At 47.6% G+C, this 22,100-nt stretch overlaps 1 protein-coding gene across 1 annotated transcript; it reads left to right on the top strand.

The window, feature by feature from the left end:
• The first annotated feature begins 18,659 nt into the window (after positions 1–18,659).
• On the top strand, positions 18,660–22,100 carry LOC118944827 (cholecystokinin-like). The gene is made up of 3 exons (XM_036966256.1): positions 18,660–18,758; positions 19,929–20,189; positions 21,548–22,100. Exons 2-3 carry the CDS (start codon positions 19,931–19,933, stop codon positions 21,685–21,687), a joined length of 399 nt encoding a protein of 132 aa, XP_036822151.1. The 5' UTR covers positions 18,660–18,758; positions 19,929–19,930; the 3' UTR covers positions 21,688–22,100.

Here is a 22,100-nt window from a genome sequence, read left to right as displayed (position 1 = left end):
GAGAATTTCCACTAGCAGGGATGAGTCTGGTCTGTGGTGTGAAGACTGGGGAAACAACTTCTTTCTGGACACTCAATCTATTCTCAAGATCACTCGCTTCACTCTTCAACTTTTTTCACCCATTTTACGTCCACATCCTAAAATACATCCTCTTGTTGCTCTCATCTCGCCATCTCCTTTTCCCCATACCTCTTACCCCTTTCTCTCGTCTCTTGAGTATCTTGGGGACTGATTGCTCTCCTAGTTTCCTGCCACACAAATGACTCTTGTAAAGAGTGCTAAATGTATCTGTGATGTCTGCCAAATATGAAGTTCATTATTATACTGAGTCACACACTCCAGGTAATTGGCTACGTTCAAGTTCCAGCGGTTTGAACCCACTTGAAAAAGATGTACCCTGCCTGGCATCAGGATTTTAATGAATCTCCATTTTCCTCCCTGATCGAGAACGTTTGGGTGTTTTTTAAGGACTTGTCGCTGTACTGCAGTGTTATTGTAACGATTTTCTTCTTCCTCTGACGAGGAGTATGAGAGATCGGACCAATGCACAGCGTGGTAGGTGTCCATAATATATTTAATAAACTGAACACAGAATACAAAAAAACAAGAGAAATAAATGATAACCGAAACAGTTCACAGAAAACAACTACCCACAAATCATAGTGGGAAAACAAGCTGCCTAAGTATGGTTCTCAATCAGAGACAACGATAAACAGCTGCCTCTGATTGGGAACCATACCAGGCCAAACACAGAAATACAAAAACATAGAACACATAGATTGCCCATCCCAACTCACGCCCTGACCAAACTAAAATAGAGACATAAAAAAGGAACTAAGGTCAGGACGGGACAGTTATTGTAGTTAGGCTTCAGAGGGGTTGCTGGCCTGCTGAGCAGTGGGGCATGAGGGTTTGTTCAATAGCCACGTTGGGGACGGTTTTTAATCGCGGTTACAGAATGAAAGCTGCCCTCGCTTGATATTTGAATTCTGAAAAGAACAAAATTAAAGATATTGGTATTTATTTATTTAGATGTAGATTTATTTTTATTTTCACGTATTGACGCTGTAATGATATATTTACTGCTGTATGGGGTGTGTACTGGTGGCAGAGAAGTCAGGCGCAAGCGATGCAAAAAACTGATTTACAACGGCGCGGTTTAATAAATAAAACCCCCGTTAACAGTACAGTATTAAATGAATAAAACCTTTCACACACCGGCTTAACGTGCACAAGCATTACAATAAACAATTCTGGACAAGGACATGGGGAAACAGAGGGTTAAATACACAACATGTAATTATGGAATTGGAACCAGGTGTGTGGAAGACAAGACAAAACAAATGGAACCAGGAGAGGGACCGACTTCGGTGGAAGTCGTGACAACTGCCTGGTACTGATGCTCTAGAAATACTTAGAGAGACAAATCCAAGCCTTAATTGCTCTCTGTAGTAGAGGTCTGTTGGACTGCAATCAGCAATCTCCATCTGTATCTGCATAATGTGAACCGAGAAGATGTGACAAATGTGATTATTTTTTCCTCCCATTGTGGACCAAGCCTTGGTTCTATGCAGTACATTGTCCATGCGTAACTATATGAAGAGAAAGACTGGCCGATTCAGTGGAAAACACATTAACTGCAGTATTTTCACAAACAAACGTGTATGTGTGTACAGGTTTTTAAAGGGTCAGCCACTGAAGTGGAGGTTCTCAGCTCGAGCTGCATGAGTGTAAACCTCTCTATTGAGGGATTTAGGTGGGAGTGCTGTGAAGACTTGGTTATTACCAACATTTTGATAGAAACTCACCCAGCTGTTGTTTACAGAAGTACCGTAACAATACAACAAAGATAAAAACTATTTATCATTGCTAAAATGTACTTCGGTCTTTGTCATTTTAACAAAGCTTTGAATCAAAACACCTCTTCTGTTTCTGCCCCCCACATTGATCAATGATTAAGCTATCTTTATCTGTTGTGTTTCAAGAGCAGCTCCATTGTTGTCATGTGGTCTCATCACAATATTGTAGAGTGTATGGATACTAGAAGGTCAGTTATAGGTAGGTACTACAGGAGAAAGGAATAGCTGCAGTAGGCTACTCTGAATTAACATTCATGCATAGCAGACTAACTCAATGCTGGACCCTAGAGCCAGTTCCACAGCTGATTTAAATGTGTCCTTGCTAGTCAAGGACTGATTTAGACCTGGGACACCTGGTGGATGGAATGAATCATTAGGTAGAACAGAAAACCAACCGTACCCGGGATCTCCAGGCTCTGATTTGAATTCCCCTGCTTTATAACATGCAGCTAATACAACAAGGATGACATTCAGTTTGTCAGAGTCGCTCACACTCTCCGGTCTGTGACGCAAGTCCCCGATGTCACTCCATCTCAGTATTCATCCGCCTGACGTTTTAAGACAAATCACATGGGTATATAAAGGGGAGGTGATGCGGCTTACAGGGTCAAACGTTTCTTCTCCCAAAGAAAGAAACAAGAGGATGTGATAATGATGAAGGGAATGTGTTGAGAGGAGGGGATGAGAGATGAAGGGAATGTGTTGAGAGGAGGGGATGAGAGATGAAGGGAATGTGTTGAGAGGAGGGGATGGAGAGATGAAGGGAATGTGTTGAGAGGAGGGGATGGAGAGATGAAGGGAATGTGTTGAGAGGAGGGGATGGAGAGATGAAGGGAATGTGTTGAGAGGAGGGGATGGAGAGATGAAGGGAATGTGTTGAGAGGAGGGGATGAGAGATGAAGGGAATGTGTTGAGAGAAGGGGATGGAGAGATGAAGGGAATGTGTTGAGAGGAGGGGATGGAGAGATGAAGGGAATGTGTTGAGAGGAGGGGATGAGAGATGAAGGGAATGTGTTGAGAGGAGAGGATGGAGAGATGAAGGGAATGTGTTGAGAGGAGGGGATGGAGAGATGAAGGGAATGTGTTGAGAGGAGGGGATGGAGAGATGAAGGGAATGTGTTGAGAGGAGGGGATGGAGAGATGAAGGGAATGTGTTGAGAGGAGGGGATGAGAGATGAAGGGAATGTGTTGAGAGGAGGGGATGAGAGATGAAGGGAATGTGTTGAGAGGAGGGGATGAGAGATGAAGGGAATGTGTTGAGAGGAGGGGATGAGAGATGAAGGGAATGTGTTGAGAGGAGGGGATGAGAGATGAAGGGAATGTGTTGAGAGGAGGGGATGGAGAGATGAAGGGAATGTGTTGAGAGGAGGGGATGGAGAGATGAAGGGAATGTGTTGAGAGGAGAGGATGGAGAGATGAAGGGAATGTGTTGAGAGAAGGGGATGGAGAGATGAAGGGAATGTGTTGAGAGGAGGGGATGAGAGATGAAGGGAATGTGTTGAGAGGAGGGGATGGAGAGATGAAGGGAATGTGTTGAGAGGAGGGGATGAGAGATGAAGGGAATGTGTTGAGAGGAGGGGATGAGAGATGAATGGAATGTGTTGAGAGGAGGGGATGGAGAGATGAAGGGACTGTGTTGAGAGGAGGGGATGAGAGATGAAGGGAATGTGTTGAGAGGAGGGGATGGAGAGATGAAGGGAATGTGTTGAGAGGAGGGGATGAGAGATGAAGGGAATGTGTTGAGAGGAGGGGATGGAGAGATGAAGGGAATGTGTTGAGAGGAGGGGATGAGAGATGAAGGGAATGTGTTGAGAGGAGGGGATGGAGAGATGAAGGGAATGTGTTGAGAGGAGGGGATGGAGAGATGAAGGGACTGTGTTGAGAGGAGGGGATGAGAGATGAAGGGAATGTGTTGAGAGGAGGGGATGGAGAGATGAAGGGCATGTGTTGAGAGGAGGGGATGAGAGATGAAGGGAATGTGTTGAGAGGAGGGGATGAGAGATGAAGGGAATGTGTTGAGAGGAGGGGATGGAGAGATGAAGGGAATGTGTTGAGAGGAGGGGATGGAGAGATGAAGGGAATTTGTTGAGAGGAGGGGATGAGAGATGAAGGGACTGTGTTGAGAGGAGGGGATGAGAGATGAAGGGATGTGTTGAGAGATGAAGGGACTGTGTTGAGAGGAGGGGATGGAGAGATGAAGGGAATGTGTTGAGAGGAGAGGATGGAGAGATGAAGGGAATGTGTTGAGAGGAGGGGATGAGAGATGAAGGGAATGTGTTGAGAGGAGGGGATGGAGAGATGAAGGGAATGTGTTGAGAGGAGAGGATGGAGAGATGAAGGGAATGTGTTGAGAGGAGGGGATGGAGAGATGAAGGGAATGTGTTGAGAGGAGGGGATGGAGAGATGAAGGGACTGTGTTGAGAGGAGGGGATGAGAGATGAAGGGAATGTGTTGAGAGGAGGGGATGGAGAGATGAAGGGAATGTGTTGAGAGGAGGGGATGAGAGATGAAGGGAATGTGTTGAGAGGAGGGGATGGAGAGATGAAGGGACTGTGTTGAGAGGAGGGGATGGAGAGATGAAGGGAATGTGTTGAGAGGAGAGGATGGAGAGATGAAGGGAATGTGTTGAGAGGAGGGGATGGAGAGATGAAGGGAATGTGTTGAGAGGAGGGGATGGAGAGATGAAGGGAATGTGTTGAGAGGAGGGGATGAGAGATGAAGGGAATGTGTTGAGAGGAGAGGATGGAGAGATGAAGGGAATGTGTTGAGAGGAGGGGATGAGAGATGAAGGGAATGTGTTGAGAGGAGGGGATGGAGAGATGAAGGGAATGTGTTGAGAGGAGGGGATGGAGAGATGAAGGGAATGTGTTGAGAGGAGAGGATGGAGTGATGAAGAGAATGTGTTGAGAGGAGGGGATGGAGAGATGAAGGGAATGTGTTGAGAGGAGGGGATGGAGAGATGAAGGGAATGTGTTGAGAGGAGAGGATGGAGAGATGAAGGGTATGTGTTGAGAGGAGGGGATGGAGAGATGAAGGGAATGTGTTGAGAGGAGAGGATGGAGAGATGAAGGGAATGTGTTGAGAGGAGAGGATGGAGAGATGAAGGGAATGTGTTGAGAGGAGAGGATGGAGAGATGAAGGGAATGTGTTGAGAGGAGGGGATGGAGAGATGAAGGGAATGTGTTGAGAGGAGGGGATGAGAGATGAAGGGAATGTGTTGAGAGGAGGGGATGAGAGATGAAGGGAATGTGTTGAGAGGAGGGGATGGAGAGATGAAGGGAATGTGTTGAGAGGAGGGGATGGAGAGATGAAGGGAATGTGTTGAGAGAAGGGGATGAGAGATGAAGGGAATGTGTTGAGAGAAGGGGATGAGAGATGAAGGGAATGTGTTGAGAGGAGGGGATGAGAGATGAAGGGAATGTGTTGAGAGGAGGGGATGGAGAGATGAAGGGAATGTGTTGAGAGGAGGGGATGGAGAGATGAAGGGAATGTGTTGAGAGGATGGAGAGATGAAGGGAATGTGTTGAGAGAAGGGGATGAGAGATGAAGGGAATGTGTTGAGAGGAGAGGATGGAGAGATGAAGGGAATGTGTTGAGAGGAGGGGATGGAGAGATGAAGGGAATGTGTTGAGAGGAGGGGATGAGAGATGAAGGGAATGTGTTGAGAGGAGGGGATGAGAGATGAAGGGAATGTGTTGAGAGGAGGGGATGAGAGATGAAGGGAATGTGTTGAGAGGAGGGGATGGAGAGATGAAGGGAATGTGTTGAGAGGAGGGGATGGAGAGATGAAGGGAATGTGTTGAGAGGAGGGGATGGAGAGATGAAGGGAATGTGTTGAGAGGAGGGGATGGAGAGATGAAGGGAATGTGTTGAGAGGAGAGGATGGAGAGATGAAGGGAATGGGTTGAGAGGAGAGGATGGAGAGATGAAGGGAATGTGTTGAGAGGAGAGGATGGAGAGATGAAGGGAATGTGTTGAGAGGAGGGGATGGAGAGATGAAGGGAATGTGTTGAGAGGAGGGGATGGAGAGATGAAGGGAATGTGTTGAGAGGAGAGGATGGAGAGATGAAGGGAATGTGTTGAGAGGAGGGGATGGAGAGATGAAGGGAATGTGTTGAGAGGAGGGGATGGAGAGATGAAGGGAATGTGTTGAGAGGAGGGGATGAGAGATGAAGGGAATGCGTTGAGAGGAGGGGATGGAGAGATGAAGGGAATGTGTTGAGAGAAGGGGATGAGAGATGAAGGGAATGTGTTGAGAGGAGGGGATGAGAGATGAAGGGAATGTGTTGAGAGGAGGGGATGGAGAGATGAAGGGACTGTGTTGAGAGGAGGGGATGAGAGATGAAGGGAATGTGTTGAGAGGAGGGGATGGAGAGATGAAGGGAATGTGTTGAGAGGAGGGGATGAGAGATGAAGGGAATGTGTTGAGAGGAGGGGATGGAGAGATGAAGGGAATGTGTTGAGAGGAGGGGATGAGAGATGAAGGGAATGTGTTGAGAGGAGGGGATGGAGAGATGAAGGGAATGTGTTGAGAGGAGGGGATGGAGAGATGAAGGGACTGTGTTGAGAGGAGGGGATGAGAGATGAAGGGAATGTGTTGAGAGGAGGGGATGGAGAGATGAAGGGCATGTGTTGAGAGGAGGGGATGAGAGATGAAGGGAATGTGTTGAGAGGAGGGGATGAGAGATGAAGGGAATGTGTTGAGAGGAGGGGATGGAGAGATGAAGGGAATGTGTTGAGAGGAGGGGATGGAGAGATGAAGGGAATTTGTTGAGAGGAGGGAATGAGAGATGAAGGGACTGTGTTGAGAGGAGGGGATGAGAGATGAAGGGATGTGTTGAGAGATGAAGGGACTGTGTTGAGAGGAGGGGATGGAGAGATGAAGGGAATGTGTTGAGAGGAGAGGATGGAGAGATGAAGGGAATGTGTTGAGAGGAGGGGATGAGAGATGAAGGGAATGTGTTGAGAGGAGGGGATGGAGAGATGAAGGGAATGTGTTGAGAGGAGAGGATGGAGAGATGAAGGGAATGTGTTGAGAGGAGGGGATGGAGAGATGAAGGGAATGTGTTGAGAGGAGGGGATGGAGAGATGAAGGGACTGTGTTGAGAGGAGGGGATGAGAGATGAAGGGAATGTGTTGAGAGGAGGGGATGGAGAGATGAAGGGAATGTGTTGAGAGGAGGGGATGAGAGATGAAGGGAATGTGTTGAGAGGAGGGGATGGAGAGATGAAGGGACTGTGTTGAGAGGAGGGGATGGAGAGATGAAGGGAATGTGTTGAGAGGAGAGGATGGAGAGATGAAGGGAATGTGTTGAGAGGAGGGGATGGAGAGATGAAGGGAATGTGTTGAGAGGAGGGGATGGAGAGATGAAGGGAATGTGTTGAGAGGAGGGGATGAGAGATGAAGGGAATGTGTTGAGAGGAGAGGATGGAGAGATGAAGGGAATGTGTTGAGAGGAGGGGATGAGAGATGAAGGGAATGTGTTGAGAGGAGAGGATGGAGAGATGAAGGGAATGTGTTGAGAGGAGGGGATGGAGAGATGAAGGGAATGTGTTGAGAGGAGGGGATGGAGAGATGAAGGGAATGTGTTGAGAGGAGGGGATGAGAGATGAAGGGAATGTGTTGAGAGGAGGGGATGGAGAGATGAAGGGAATGTGTTGAGAGGAGGGGATGGAGAGATGAAGGGAATGTGTTGAGAGGAGAGGATGGAGAGATGAAGGGAATGTGTTGAGAGAAGGGGATGGAGAGATGAAGGGAATGTGTTGAGAGGAGGGGATGAGAGATGAAGGGAATGTGTTGAGAGGAGGGGATGGAGAGATGAAGGGAATGTGTTGAGAGGAGGGGATGAGAGATGAAGGGAATGTGTTGAGAGGAGGGGATGAGAGATGAATGGAATGTGTTGAGAGGAGGGGATGGAGAGATGAAGGGACTGTGTTGAGAGGAGGGGATGAGAGATGAAGGGAATGTGTTGAGAGGAGGGGATGGAGAGATGAAGGGAATGTGTTGAGAGGAGGGGATGAGAGATGAAGGGAATGTGTTGAGAGGAGGGGATGGAGAGATGAAGGGAATGTGTTGAGAGGAGGGGATGAGAGATGAAGGGAATGTGTTGAGAGGAGGGGATGGAGAGATGAAGGGAATGTGTTGAGAGGAGGGGATGGAGAGATGAAGGGACTGTGTTGAGAGGAGGGGATGAGAGATGAAGGGAATGTGTTGAGAGGAGGGGATGGAGAGATGAAGGGCATGTGTTGAGAGGAGGGGATGAGAGATGAAGGGAATGTGTTGAGAGGAGGGGATGAGAGATGAAGGGAATGTGTTGAGAGGAGGGGATGGAGAGATGAAGGGAATGTGTTGAGAGGAGGGGATGGAGAGATGAAGGGAATTTGTTGAGAGGAGGGGATGAGAGATGAAGGGACTGTGTTGAGAGGAGGGGATGAGAGATGAAGGGATGTGTTGAGAGGAGGGGATGAGAGATGAAGGGAATGTGTTGAGAGGAGGGGATGAGAGATGAAGGGAATGTGTTGAGAGGAGGGGATGGAGAGATGAAGGGAATGTGTTGAGAGGAGGGGATGGAGAGATGAAGGGAATGTGTTGAGAGAAGGGGATGAGAGATGAAGGGAATGTGTTGAGAGAAGCGGATGAGAGATGAAGGGAATGTGTTGAGAGGAGGGGATGAGAGATGAAGGGAATGTGTTGAGAGGAGGGGATGAGAGATGAAGGGAATGTGTTGAGAGGAGGGGATGGAGAGATGAAGGGAATGTGTTGAGAGGATGGAGAGATGAAGGGAATGTGTTGAGAGAAGGGGATGAGAGATGAAGGGAATGTGTTGAGAGGAGAGGATGGAGAGATGAAGGGAATGTGTTGAGAGGAGGGGATGGAGAGATGAAGGGAATGTGTTGAGAGGAGGGGATGAGAGATGAAGGGAATGTGTTGAGAGGAGGGGATGGAGAGATGAAGGGAATGTGTTGAGAGGAGGGGATGGAGAGATGAAGGGAATGTGTTGAGAGGAGAGGATGGAGAGATGAAGGGAATGTGTTGAGAGAAGGGGATGGAGAGATGAAGGGAATGTGTTGAGAGGAGGGGATGAGAGATGAAGGGAATGTGTTGAGAGGAGGGGATGGAGAGATGAAGGGAATGTGTTGAGAGGAGGGGATGAGAGATGAAGGGAATGTGTTGAGAGGAGGGGATGAGAGATGAATGGAATGTGTTGAGAGGAGGGGATGGAGAGATGAAGGGACTGTGTTGAGAGGAGGGGATGAGAGATGAAGGGAATGTGTTGAGAGGAGGGGATGGAGAGATGAAGGGAATGTGTTGAGAGGAGGGGATGAGAGATGAAGGGAATGTGTTGAGAGGAGGGGATGGAGAGATGAAGGGAATGTGTTGAGAGGAGGGGATGAGAGATGAAGGGAATGTGTTGAGAGGAGGGGATGGAGAGATGAAGGGAATGTGTTGAGAGGAGGGGATGGAGAGATGAAGGGACTGTGTTGAGAGGAGGGGATGAGAGATGAAGGGAATGTGTTGAGAGGAGGGGATGGAGAGATGAAGGGCATGTGTTGAGAGGAGGGGATGAGAGATGAAGGGAATGTGTTGAGAGGAGGGGATGAGAGATGAAGGGAATGTGTTGAGAGGAGGGGATGGAGAGATGAAGGGAATGTGTTGAGAGGAGGGGATGGAGAGATGAAGGGAATTTGTTGAGAGGAGGGGATGAGAGATGAAGGGACTGTGTTGAGAGGAGGGGATGAGAGATGAAGGGATGTGTTGAGAGGAGGGGATGAGAGATGAAGGGAATGTGTTGAGAGGAGGGGATGAGAGATGAAGGGAATGTGTTGAGAGGAGGGGATGGAGAGATGAAGGGAATGTGTTGAGAGGAGGGGATGGAGAGATGAAGGGAATGTGTTGAGAGAAGGGGATGAGAGATGAAGGGAATGTGTTGAGAGAAGCGGATGAGAGATGAAGGGAATGTGTTGAGAGGAGGGGATGAGAGATGAAGGGAATGTGTTGAGAGGAGGGGATGAGAGATGAAGGGAATGTGTTGAGAGGAGGGGATGGAGAGATGAAGGGAATGTGTTGAGAGGATGGAGAGATGAAGGGAATGTGTTGAGAGAAGGGGATGAGAGATGAAGGGAATGTGTTGAGAGGAGAGGATGGAGAGATGAAGGGAATGTGTTGAGAGGAGGGGATGGAGAGATGAAGGGAATGTGTTGAGAGGAGGGGATGAGAGATGAAGGGAATGTGTTGAGAGGAGGGGATGAGAGATGAAGGGAATGTGTTGAGAGGAGGGGATGAGAGATGAAGGGAATGTGTTGAGAGGAGGGGATGGAGAGATGAAGGGAATGTGTTGAGAGGAGGGGATGGAGAGATGAAGGGAATGTGTTGAGAGGAGGGGATGGAGAGATGAAGGGAATGTGTTGAGAGGAGGGGATGGAGAGATGAAGGGAATGTGTTGAGAGGAGAGGATGGAGAGATGAAGGGAATGTGTTGAGAGGAGAGGATGGAGAGATGAAGGGAATGTGTTGAGAGGAGAGGATGGAGAGATGAAGGGAATGTGTTGAGAGGAGGGGATGGAGAGATGAAGGGAATGTGTTGAGAGGAGGGGATGGAGAGATGAAGGGAATGTGTTGAGAGGAGAGGATGGAGAGATGAAGGGAATGTGTTGAGAGGAGGGGATGGAGAGATGAAGGGAATGTGTTGAGAGGAGGGGATGGAGAGATGAAGGGAATGTGTTGAGAGGAGGGGATGAGAGATGAAGGGAATGCGTTGAGAGGAGGGGATGGAGAGATGAAGGGAATGTGTTGAGAGAAGGGGATGAGAGATGAAGGGAATGTGTTGAGAGGAGGGGATGAGAGATGAAGGGAATGTGTTGAGAGGAGGGGATGGAGAGATGAAGGGACTGTGTTGAGAGGAGAGGATGAGAGATGAAGGGAATGTGTTGAGAGGAGAGGATGGAGAGATGAAGGGAATGTGTTGAGAGGAGGGGATGGAGAGATGAAGGGAATGTGTTGAGAGGAGGGGATGGAGAGATGAAGGGAATGTGTTGAGAGGAGGGGATGGAGAGATGAAGGGACTGTGTTGAGAGGAGGGGATGGAGAGATGAAGGGAATGTGTTGAGAGGAGGGGATGGAGAGATGAAGGGAATGTGTTGAGAGGAGGGGATGGAGAGATGAAGGGAATGTGTTGAGAGGAGGGGATGGAGAGATGAAGGGAATGTGTTGAGAGGAGGGGATGGAGAGATGAAGGGAATGTGTTGAGAGGAGGGGATGAGAGATGAAGGGAATGTGTTGAGAGGAGAGGATGGAGAGATGAAGGGAATGTGTTGAGAGGAGGGGATGGAGAGATGAAGGGAATGTGTTGAGAGGAGGGGATGGAGAGATGAAGGGACTGTGTTGAGAGGAGGGGATGAGAGATGAAGGGAATGTGTTGAGAGGAGGGGATGAGAGATGAAGGGAATGTGTTGAGAGGAGGGGATGAGAGATGAAGGGAATGTGTTGAGAGGAGGGGATGGAGAGATGAAGGGAATGTGTTGAGAGGAGGGGATGAGAGATGAAGGGAATGTGTTGAGAGGAGGGGATGGAGAGATGAAGGGAATGTGTTGAGAGAAGGGGATGAGAGATGAAGGGAATGTGTTGAGAGGAGGAGATGAGAGATGAAGGGAATGTGTTGAGAGGAGGGGATGGAGAGAAGAAGGGACTGTGTTGAGAGGAGAGGATGAGAGATGAAGGGAATGTGTTGAGAGGAGAGGATGGAGAGATGAAGGGAATGTGTTGAGAGGAGGGGATGAGAGATGAAGGGAATGTGTTGAGAGGAGGGGATGGAGAGATGAAGGGAATGTGTTGAGAGGAGGGGATGGAGAGATGAAGGGAATGTGTTGAGAGGAGGGGATGGAGAGATGAAGGGACTGTGTTGAGAGGAGGGGATGGAGAGATGAAGGGAATGTGTTGAGAGGAGGGGATGGAGAGATGAAGGGAATGTGTTGAGAGGAGGGGATGAGAGATGAAGGGAATGTGTTGAGAGGAGGGGATGGAGAGATGAAGGGAATGTGTTGAGAGGAGGGGATGAGAGATGAAGGGAATGTGTTGAGAGGAGGGGATGGAGAGATGAAGGGAATGTGTTGAGAGGAGGGGATGGAGAGATGAAGGGAATGTGTTGAGAGATGAAGGGAATGTGTTGAGAGGAGGGGATGGAGAGATGAAGGGAATGTGTTGAGAGGAGGGGATGAGAGATGAAGGGAATGTGTTTAGAGGAGGGGATGGAGAGATGAAGGGAATGTGTTGAGAGAAGGGGATGAGAGATGAAGGGAATGTGTTGAGAGGAGGGGATGGAGAGATGAAGGGAATGTGTTGAGAGGAGGGGATGGAGAGATGAAGGGAATGTGTTGAGAGGAGGGGATGGAGAGATGAAGGGAATGTGTTGAGAGGAGGGGATGGAGAGATGAAGGGAATGTGTTGAGAGGAGGGGATGGAGAGATGAAGGGAATGTGTTGAGAGGAGGGGATGGAGAGATGAAGGGAATGTGTTGAGAGGAGGGGATGAGAGATGAAGGGAATGTGTTGAGAGGAGGGGATGAGAGATGAAGGGAATGTGTTGAGAGGAGGGGATGGAGAGATGAAGGGAATGTGTTGAGAGGAGGGGATGGAGAGATGAAGGGAATGTGTTGAGAGGAGGGGATGGAGAGATGAAGGGACTGTGTTGAGAGGAGAGGATGGAGAGATGAAGGGACTGTGTTGAGAGATGAAGGGAATGTGTTGAGAGGAGGGGATGGAGAGATGAAGGGAATGTGTTGAGAGGAGGGGATGAGAGATGAAGGGAATGTGTTGAGAGGAGGGGATGGAGAGATGAAGGGAATGTGTTGAGAGAAGGGGATGAGAGATGAAGGGAATGTGTTGAGAGGAGGGGATGAGAGATGAAGGGAATGTGTTGAGAGGAGGGGATGGAGAGATGAAGGGACTGTGTTGAGAGGAGAGGATGAGAGATGAAGGGAATGTGTTGAGAGGAGAGGATGGAGAGATGAAGGGAATGTGTTGAGAGGAGGGGATGAGAGATGAAGGGAATGTGTTGAGAGGAGGGGATGGAGAGATGAAGGGAATGTGTTGAGAGGAGGGGATGGAGAGATGAAGGGAATGTGTTGAGAGGAGGGGATGGAGAGATGAAGGGACTGTGTTGAGAGGAGGGGATGGAGAGATGAAGGGAATGTGTTGAGAGGAGGGGATGGAGAGATGAAGGGAATGTGTTGAGAGGAGGGGATGGAGAGATGAAGGGAATGTGTTGAGAGGAGGGGATGGAGAGATGAAGGGAATGTGTTGAGAGGAGGGGATGGAGAGATGAAGGGAATGTGTTGAGAGGAGGGGATGAGAGATGAAGGGAATGTGTTGAGAGGAGAGGATGGAGAGATGAAGGGAATGTGTTGAGAGGAGGGGATGGAGAGATGAAGGGAATGTGTTGAGAGGAGGGGATGGAGAGATGAAGGGACTGTGTTGAGAGGAGGGGATGAGAGATGAAGGGAATGTGTTGAGAGGAGGGGATGAGAGATGAAGGGAATGTGTTGAGAGGAGGGGATGAGAGATGAAGGGAATGTGTTGAGAGGAGGGGATGGAGAGATGAAGGGAATGTGTTGAGAGGAGGGGATGGAGAGATGAAGGGAATGTGTTGAGAGGAGGGGATGGAGAGATGAAGGGACTGTGTTGAGAGGAGAGGATGGAGAGATGAAGGGACTGTGTTGAGAGATGAAGGGAATGTGTTGAGAGGAGGGGATGGAGAGATGAAGGGAATGTGTTGAGAGGAGGGGATGAGAGATGAAGGGAATGTGTTGAGAGGAGAGGATGGAGAGATGAAGGGAATGTGTTGAGAGGAGAGGATGGAGAGATGAAGGGAATGTGTTGAGAGGAGGGGATGAGAGATGAAGGGAATGTGTTGAGAGATGAAGGGAATGTGTTGAGAGGAGGGGATGGAGAGATGAAGGGAATGTGTTGAGAGGAGGGGATGAGAGATGAAGGGAATGTGTTGAGAGGAGGGGATGGAGAGATGAAGGGAATGTGTTGAGAGGAGGGGATGGAGAGATGAAGGGAATGTGTTGAGAGATGAAGGGAATGTGTTGAGAGGAGGGGATGGAGAGATGAAGGGAATGTGTTGAGAGGAGGGGATGAGAGATGAAGGGAATGTGTTGAGAGAAGGGGATGAGAGATGAAGGGAATGTGTTGAGAGGAGGGGATGGAGAGATGAAGGGAATGTGTTGAGAGGAGGGGATGAGAGATGAAGGGAATGTGTTGAGAGGAGAGGATGGAGAGATGAAGGGAATGTGTTGAGAGGAGGGGATGAGAGATGAAGGGAATGTGTTGAGAGGAGGGGATGGAGAGATGAAGGGAATGTGTTGAGAGGAGGGGATGGAGAGATGAAGGGAATGTGTTGAGAGGAGGGGATGGAGAGATGAAGGGACTGTGTTGAGAGGAGGGGATGAGAGATGAAGGGAATGTGTTGAGAGGAGGGGATGAGAGATGAAGGGAATGTGTTGAGAGGAGGGGATGAGAGATGAAGGGAATGTGTTGAGAGGAGGGGATGGAGAGATGAAGGGAATGTGTTGAGAGGAGGGGATGGAGAGATGAAGGGAATGTGTTGAGAGGAGGGGATGGAGAGATGAAGGGACTGTGTTGAGAGGAGAGGATGGAGAGATGAAGGGACTGTGTTGAGAGATGAAGGGAATGTGTTGAGAGGAGGGGATGGAGAGATGAAGGGAATGTGTTGAGAGGAGGGGATGAGAGATGAAGGGAATGTGTTGAGAGGAGAGGATGGAGAGATGAAGGGAATGTGTTGAGAGGAGAGGATGGAGAGATGAAGGGAATGTGTTGAGAGGAGGGGATGAGAGATGAAGGGAATGTGTTGAGAGATGAAGGGAATGTGTTGAGAGGAGGGGATGGAGAGATGAAGGGAATGTGTTGAGAGGAGGGGATGAGAGATGAAGGGAATGTGTTGAGAGGAGGGGATGGAGAGATGAAGGGAATGTGTTGAGAGGAGGGGATGGAGAGATGAAGGGAATGTGTTGAGAGATGAAGGGAATGTGTTGAGAGGAGGGGATGGAGAGATGAAGGGAATGTGTTGAGAGGAGGGGATGAGAGATGAAGGGAATGTGTTGAGAGGAGGGGATGGAGAGATGAAGGGAATGTGTTGAGAGAAGGGGATGAGAGATGAAGGGAATGTGTTGAGAGGAGGGGATGGAGAGATGAAGGGAATGTGTTGAGAGGAGGGGATGAGAGATGAAGGGAATGTGTTGAGAGGAGAGGATGGAGAGATGAAGGGAATGTGTTGAGAGGAGGGGATGAGAGATGAAGGGAATGTGTTGAGAGGAGGGGATGGAGAGATGAAGGGAATGTGTTGAGAGGAGGGGATGGAGAGATGAAGGGAATGTGTTGAGAGGAGGGGATGAGAGATGAAGGGAATGTGTTGAGAGGAGGGGATGAGAGATGAAGGGAATGTGTTGAGAGGAGGGGATGGAGAGATGAAGGGAATGTGTTGAGAGGAGGGGATGGAGAGATGAAGGGAATGTGTTGAGAGGAGGGGATGGAGAGATGAAGGGAATGTGTTGAGAGGAGGGGATGAGAGATGAAGGGACTGTGTTGAGAGGAGAGGATGGAGAGATGAAGGGAATGTGTTGAGAGGAGGGGATGGAGAGATGAAGGGAATGTGTTGAGAGGAGGGGATGGAGTCATCACGGACAAGACATTTTTGTGGCTGCGTCACGTGGCACCCTATTTCCTACATATAGTACTTTTGACCAGAGCCTTATGGGGTGTCAGTTGGGACACGAGCTCTGCCTATCTCCTATGTTTCCATCACCACTGCTGAAAGGGAATCAGATCAGATGTATCTGACTCTAATCCATCCAGGCGTTTGGCTGGAAGCTCTGGATTGAGAGAGAGAGACCTCTCTTTATTGGATGTTAGTGCACATATAAAGCCAACCCTGGCTTAGCTCTGTCAGGCTGATCTGATAGGGTGTATGGTGACCTGCTTAGCTCTGCCATGCTGATCTGATAGGATCTATGGGGACTTGCTTAGCTCTGTCAGGCTGATCTGATAGGGTGTATGGTGACCTGCTTAGCTCTGCCATGCTGATCTGATAGGATCTATGGGGACCTGCTTAGCTCTGCCATGCTGATCTGATAGGATCTATGGGGACCTGCTTAGCTCTGTCAGGCTGATCTGATAGGGTGTATGGTGACCTGCTTAGCTCTGCCAGCCTGATCTGATAGGTGTATGGTGATCTGCTTAGCTCTGTCAGGCTGATCTGATAGGGTGTATGGGGGCCTGATTAGCTCTGCCAGCCAGATCTGATAGGGTGTATGGGGACCTGCTTAGCTCTGTCAGGCTGATCTGATAGGATCTATGGGGACCTGCTTAGCTCTGCCATGCTGATCTGATAGGATCTATGGGGACATGCTTAGCTCTGTCAGGCTGATCTGATAGGGTGTATGGGGACCTGCTTAGCTCTACCAGGCTGATCTGATAGGGTGTATGGGGACGCCCTGCTGGCCAGTGATAGCCCACCTGGCCCCCCTGCCTTCAAAGATTCACATCAGAAAGTCTGGGTGCATCTCATTCTATTCCCCGAAGCCTTCAAACTCAACTCTGGACCACTGTGTTTGTGCACTATATAGGAAATAGGATGCTATTTGGGACGCAAACAATATCAGCTCTTTAAGTTATGTAGGCGATGTTACTGATGTTCTTCTAGATGCTGTCTTTCTCCTTAATGTTGTTGTTATTATAACAACAAGGGTCTGTTCTCTCTCGGTCTCTGTGCGTGCAGAGCTGAGTGGCAGCTTGTTCCGTGTAACAGCCATATCACTCCAAGAGGACAACCACCTGCCGATGACATTCTGAAGAGCAACGGATCGCTAATGCTAGCCCATTTACATAGAGGACCATGCTTAAAATACACAGGAGAGAGTGTAGATACACCACTATTTCTGTTTATCTGAGATTGAATCCCACATCCCCGTGGGACAGCTAATTGGTGTACAGTGGAATTCTAATGTCCCTCGCTAGAAAAGTCAACTGGGCTTAAGAACAATGAATTAAATAATGTTACAACAGCAATGAGTAATGTGTTAGTTATACAAATATTAAAGGAACCTATATTTAAAACCACTATCTTGATGTATGAGGCTGCTGAGGGGAGAACTGTTTAATTCTCTAATGATACAGTGTATGAATCACAGGAGGCTGCTGAGGGGAGGACTGTTTAATTCTCTAATGATACAGTGTATGAATCACAGGAGGCTGCTGAGGGGAGGACTGTTTAATTCTCTAATGATACAGTGTATGAATCACAGGAGGCTGCTGAGGGGAGAACTGTTTAATTCTCTAATGATACAGTGTATGAATCACAGGAGGCTGCTGAGGGGAGAAGACTGTTTAATTCTCTAATGATACAGTATATGAATCACAGGAGGCTGCTGAGGGGAGAACTGTTTAATTCTCTAACGATACAGTGTATGAATCACAGGAGGCTGCTGAGGGGAGAACTGTTTAATTCTCTAACGATACAGTGTATGAATCACAGGAGGCTGCTGAGGGGAGAACTGTTTAATTCTCTAATGATACAGTGTATGAATCACAGGAGGCTGCTGAGGGGAGAACTGTTTAATTCTCTAATGATACAGTGTATGAATCACAGGAGGCTGCTGAGGGGAGAACTGTTTAATTCTCTAACGATACAGTGTATGAATCACAGGAGGCTGATGAGGGGAGAACTGTTTAATTCTCTAATGATACAGTGTATGAATCACAGGAGGCTGCTGAGGGGAGGACTGTTTATTTATCTAATGATACATTGTATGAATCACAGGAGGCTGCTGAGGGGAGAACTGTTTAATTCTCTAATGATACAGTGTATGAATCACAGGAGGCTGCTGAGGGGAGGACTGTTTATTTATCTAATGATACATTGTATGAATCACAGGAGGATGCTGAGGGGAGGACTGTTTATTTCTCTAACGATACAGTGTATGAATCACAGGAGGCTGATGAGGGGAGGATGGCTCATAATAATGTCCAGAACATGGAGCGGTATTAAATACATGGGAGATCATGTGTCTGATGTATTTGAAAACATTCCACTTATTCCACTCCAACCATTACCACTTCCTCCCCAATGAAGGTGCTACCAACCCCCTGTGGTATGAACGTAATCCTGAAAAAACATAATCTCCATGTCCTTCAGTTAGACAACTTTAAAAGACCTTTAAGAGATCGTGCCTTGTGTTTCATTCCCAGGCACACAACCAGATGTGCATCCCCATATTAATCAGGCAGCAGTCTCTCTAATGAGGGAGAAGGATTAGCCTATCACTGTCTGGAGACGGAGGCTGATGGGGTGGGGGGTGGTGAGGCTGCTGACTGGGGTCTAGGAGAGGGGCTTACTTCTGGGTCATATTCATTAGGAACCAAACGGAAGAAAATGGACTGAAACTATGAGTGATTATACCTGAACACACCCAATATAAAAAAAGTGTCCTAATGAATACGACCTTGTTTTTGGGGGAGGGGGGTGTGGGGAGTGGTTGTTATGATCTTTGACCCTCTCCCCCTCTTGTTCCCTAGTGCGTCAGCATCAGAGGAGAGGAGAGAGGAGCGTGGGGAGTGTAGTGGGTCCAGGGTGGTGCCCTGTCCCTCTCTGAAGGAGGCGGAGAGTGCGTCTATCCCGTTACTGCGTCAGCGATGAGCAAATACACGAAAGGATGCAAACGCTCCGCTCCAGGGACCGGCCCTCCCACTCCGGGTATATAAGGGTCAGTCCTGCACCTTCAGGAGAAGTGTCCCGCTGTCTGTTCCAGCTGTACTCCATCTACTGTACACTCCTCTCCTCTACTGTTATCAGACTGTTGAGCCCAGCCTGTGTGGACTGACTGAAGGTAATTGAACTTTGTGTGGCTATTTATTTTTCACATTTTTCTGCTGTGAGGTCGCTGTGGTTATCAGTAAAGAAGCTTAATGAACACTTGGAGCATGGGACTAATTCCTTGCACAATGGGTTCTCTACAATTGAAGTACAGGGTTTAAGTTCAGGTCAATAATCCAACTGGGTTCCAGTCAATTATGTGAGGACGTAATTGTTTTTTTTCATATGAAATCTGTCTGGAATTAATGTATCGACATTCATTCACTGTAGCTAGTTTGAGAAATGATGGTGTGTCCTGACTCCTGTTTAATATAATATGTATTATTGTGCCTGAATAAACCTTCCTTTGGAATGCTGTCCTTCTATATTTGTTTTAATTCTATACAACCCAGACAGTTCTTGTTTGTTGAATCTACATGAATTATTCACTAGTCCATTGGTGGTATGAAGACATCTTCACCTGGGAGAGTAATTTTCAATGGCTCTTTAAACAGAGAAGAGTCTGTTTTTTCTGCCTCTGAGGCGTCTTATGGTAGAAAAGTAAATTCTCCTGACTGGAAGCTGAAGAAGCCGATAACATGGATCGCTGCCTAATTGCGTTGGTTCTTTCCTCCAGGATTATATTTCAACAGGAAATACTCATCCATCAGTATTACTTCCCTGCAACTTATATGACTGGTCAATTCATATTGGGTGGGAAAGGGCACTTTAATTTTGTTTTAACAAAATGTATTGTTTTGGCTAATTGCCTTCTACCCCTGTGCTGCATAATGCAACAAAAAGGTTTCAGTTGTGTCACAAGAAAAAAAATCATGGTATTCCTTGTAAAACGTATTTTTTTAAAGACTCAAATGTAATACAGATCTATGCAGAGATGTTAATTCATGTTCTCTTTTGATGCTAATCTTTTCTGATGTTCTGTCCATCTCTCTCTCTCCGTGCCCCCTCCCTCTCTCTGTGCCCCCTCCCTCTCTCTCTCTGTGCCCCCTCCCTCTCTCTGTGCCTACTCCCTCTCTCTCTCTGTGCCCCCTCCCTCTCTCTCTCTGTGCCCCCTCCCTCTCTCTGTGCCTACTCCCTCTCTCTCTCTGTGCTCCCTCCCTCTCTCTGTGCCCCCTCCCTCTCTCTGTGCCTACTCCCTCTCTCTCTCTGTGCCCCCTCCCTCTCTCTGTGCCCCCTCCGTCAGCAATGAATGCAGGCATCTGTGTATGTGTACTGCTGGCTGCGTTCTCTGGCAGCAGTTTGGGGCGCCCGTCGCACTCGCAGGATGAGGACAAGCCTGAGCCCCCCCAGCTCGACAGCGTTATGTCTCCCCAACACACACGCCACACCCGCTCAGCACCCTCCAGTGGCCAGCTCATCCCCTTCTCCAAACCGGCAGAGGACGAGGCAGAGGACCCCCGCACCAGCCTGCGCGAACTACTGGCAAGATTGATATCCAGGAAAGGTAAGCCATGGCATCTGTTAAATGTTTGTTCAAGTAAAATAGACCAATGTTAAAGGTTTGTTCCTAAATATCATATTCTAGGGTTGTATGTTATCACAATCCTAGTATCCCTCACTCATGAACTAAGTCACCAATTATATTAAGTCATGTATTAAGTCACCGTATTCTCTATGTAGTGCACTACTTTGACCAGAGCACATAGCGCTCTGATCAAAAGTAGTGTACTATTTAGGGAATAGGGTACCATTTGGGACTCAGCACAGTGACCTTGTATGAGTTTTGGATTGGCATCATCTCCACTCTGATAGCTTTCCCATCTCTATAGTTAAAGCACTTTTCCTCTGAGAAGGAAGAGAAGTCTCACAGTACGAGAGACAGCCATGGAGGAGAAAGTTGATAGTGGGAATTATCCAGACAGAGGAGGCCTTCCCTCCAGTGGTTTTCATCACGTAACAGAGAGATGAAGAAATATGAGATTGTTAGAGAAAGAAAGCCTCCCTCCATCCTTCCTCTCTCTCCTCTGCCATCATTCATCTCTCTGGGTGTCACAATCCAGTCATGGCTGTGTCATGCTGCTGTCATCTGGCCCTGCTCAAACTGGACTTGACTTTTATAAACAATCAAATAAATGGCTATATTTTGCCATTTTAAAAGGAACTCTACAAACGTTGTGTAGGTTAGTGCGGTTTGTAGATATCCTTAACTCCTCTGAAGAGGGCCAGAACATCTACACACATAATAATTAATATTTACACACAGAAGTACATGCCAAAGAATGAAACAGTCAGTGTCTCCAGTGGATTCATAATGACGGATGGATTCATAATGTATTTTAAGCATGGTCCTCTATGTAAGTGGATTCATAATCATCCCTGGGATGATGCTGAGCGGATGTTGCTGAATGGTTCCATCAGATAGCTAGCCAACACTGATTTAGTCATTAACAAGTGTTCATTTGTTTTAATCCAATAGGTCTTCCCTGATCCCTGGAACAGAAAATGATTAAGAAACATGTTATGATCCAACATAAAGGAGTGGTGTTACCCTGATCCCAAACAGTCATAAGGACAGGATGCTTTCTAGGATTAATTATATTATGTTCTTTCATTTAATGATACAATCAAATGAATACGGTCATACCAACAGGAGACTCCAGTGCCTGTTACAGTATAGATGCTATGTGACATCTGTCTCTGTGCCAGACATAGAAATATATTTTATATCCATATGCATTAGAATATAATGTAGTATTTAAAAGGGCAATCTGGGATTCAAACAATGCACAAGCTCCATTTCTTTGGTAAAAAGCTGAAGGATTGTGCTGGAGAAAAGTAACCCCTCAAATTCCCTGGTTCCAGGATCATTGCAGAGGAGCTCGTCCCTGAGCAGCAGAGCCAGCGGTCCGGGTCCCAGCCACAAGATAAAGGACAGAGACTACCTGGGCTGGATGGACTTCGGACGCCGCAGTGCAGAGGAGTACGAGGAGTACTCCTCATAGAAACAAACGCACCACCACTAAATCCATCTCGATTATCAGAAAACAAAAAAATCATTGTCCCCAAAAGCTATATTTATTATGATGTATTTGATGTAAATGTGTTTGTAAAACTGATATGAAGCAATATATATATACAGTACGTATACAGATTTTTGAAGAAAACAAAAAAGTTTGATGCTTTTCTTACATGTACCCTATACACAGTCCGATGTCCTTAAAACACACAGATACCTAACCAGACAGATTTTGTAGTAGAATCAACCAAGTCTGCATAATATAACGTCCTTCTCCATAGTGTTTCCAAACACTAAGGCCTTGGGCTCATTGTATTCCTAAGTGCCATGCAGTCTAGTGTGTTTAGTGGGCTCATGGCTTGCTCTATTTGTCATTTACAAATAATGTTACACAACGGC

This window comes from Oncorhynchus mykiss, chromosome 3 (genome assembly GCF_013265735.2).
Source record: "Oncorhynchus mykiss isolate Arlee chromosome 3, USDA_OmykA_1.1, whole genome shotgun sequence".
NCBI classification, from domain to species: domain Eukaryota; kingdom Metazoa; phylum Chordata; class Actinopteri; order Salmoniformes; family Salmonidae; genus Oncorhynchus; species Oncorhynchus mykiss.
Note: the sequence above shows the minus strand (reverse complement) of the source record. Positions and strands in the feature narration are given on the sequence as shown.

Excerpts from the sequence above, each read along its gene's own strand:
- LOC118944827 (XM_036966256.1), top strand. The coding sequence starts at position 19,931 with ATGAATGCAGGCATCTGTGTATGTGTACTGCTGGCTGCGTTCTCTGGC. Across the intron at positions 20,190-21,547 it reads AAGATTGATATCCAGGAAAG|GATCATTGCAGAGGAGCTCG; the intron begins GTAAGCCATGGC and ends CCCTGGTTCCAG.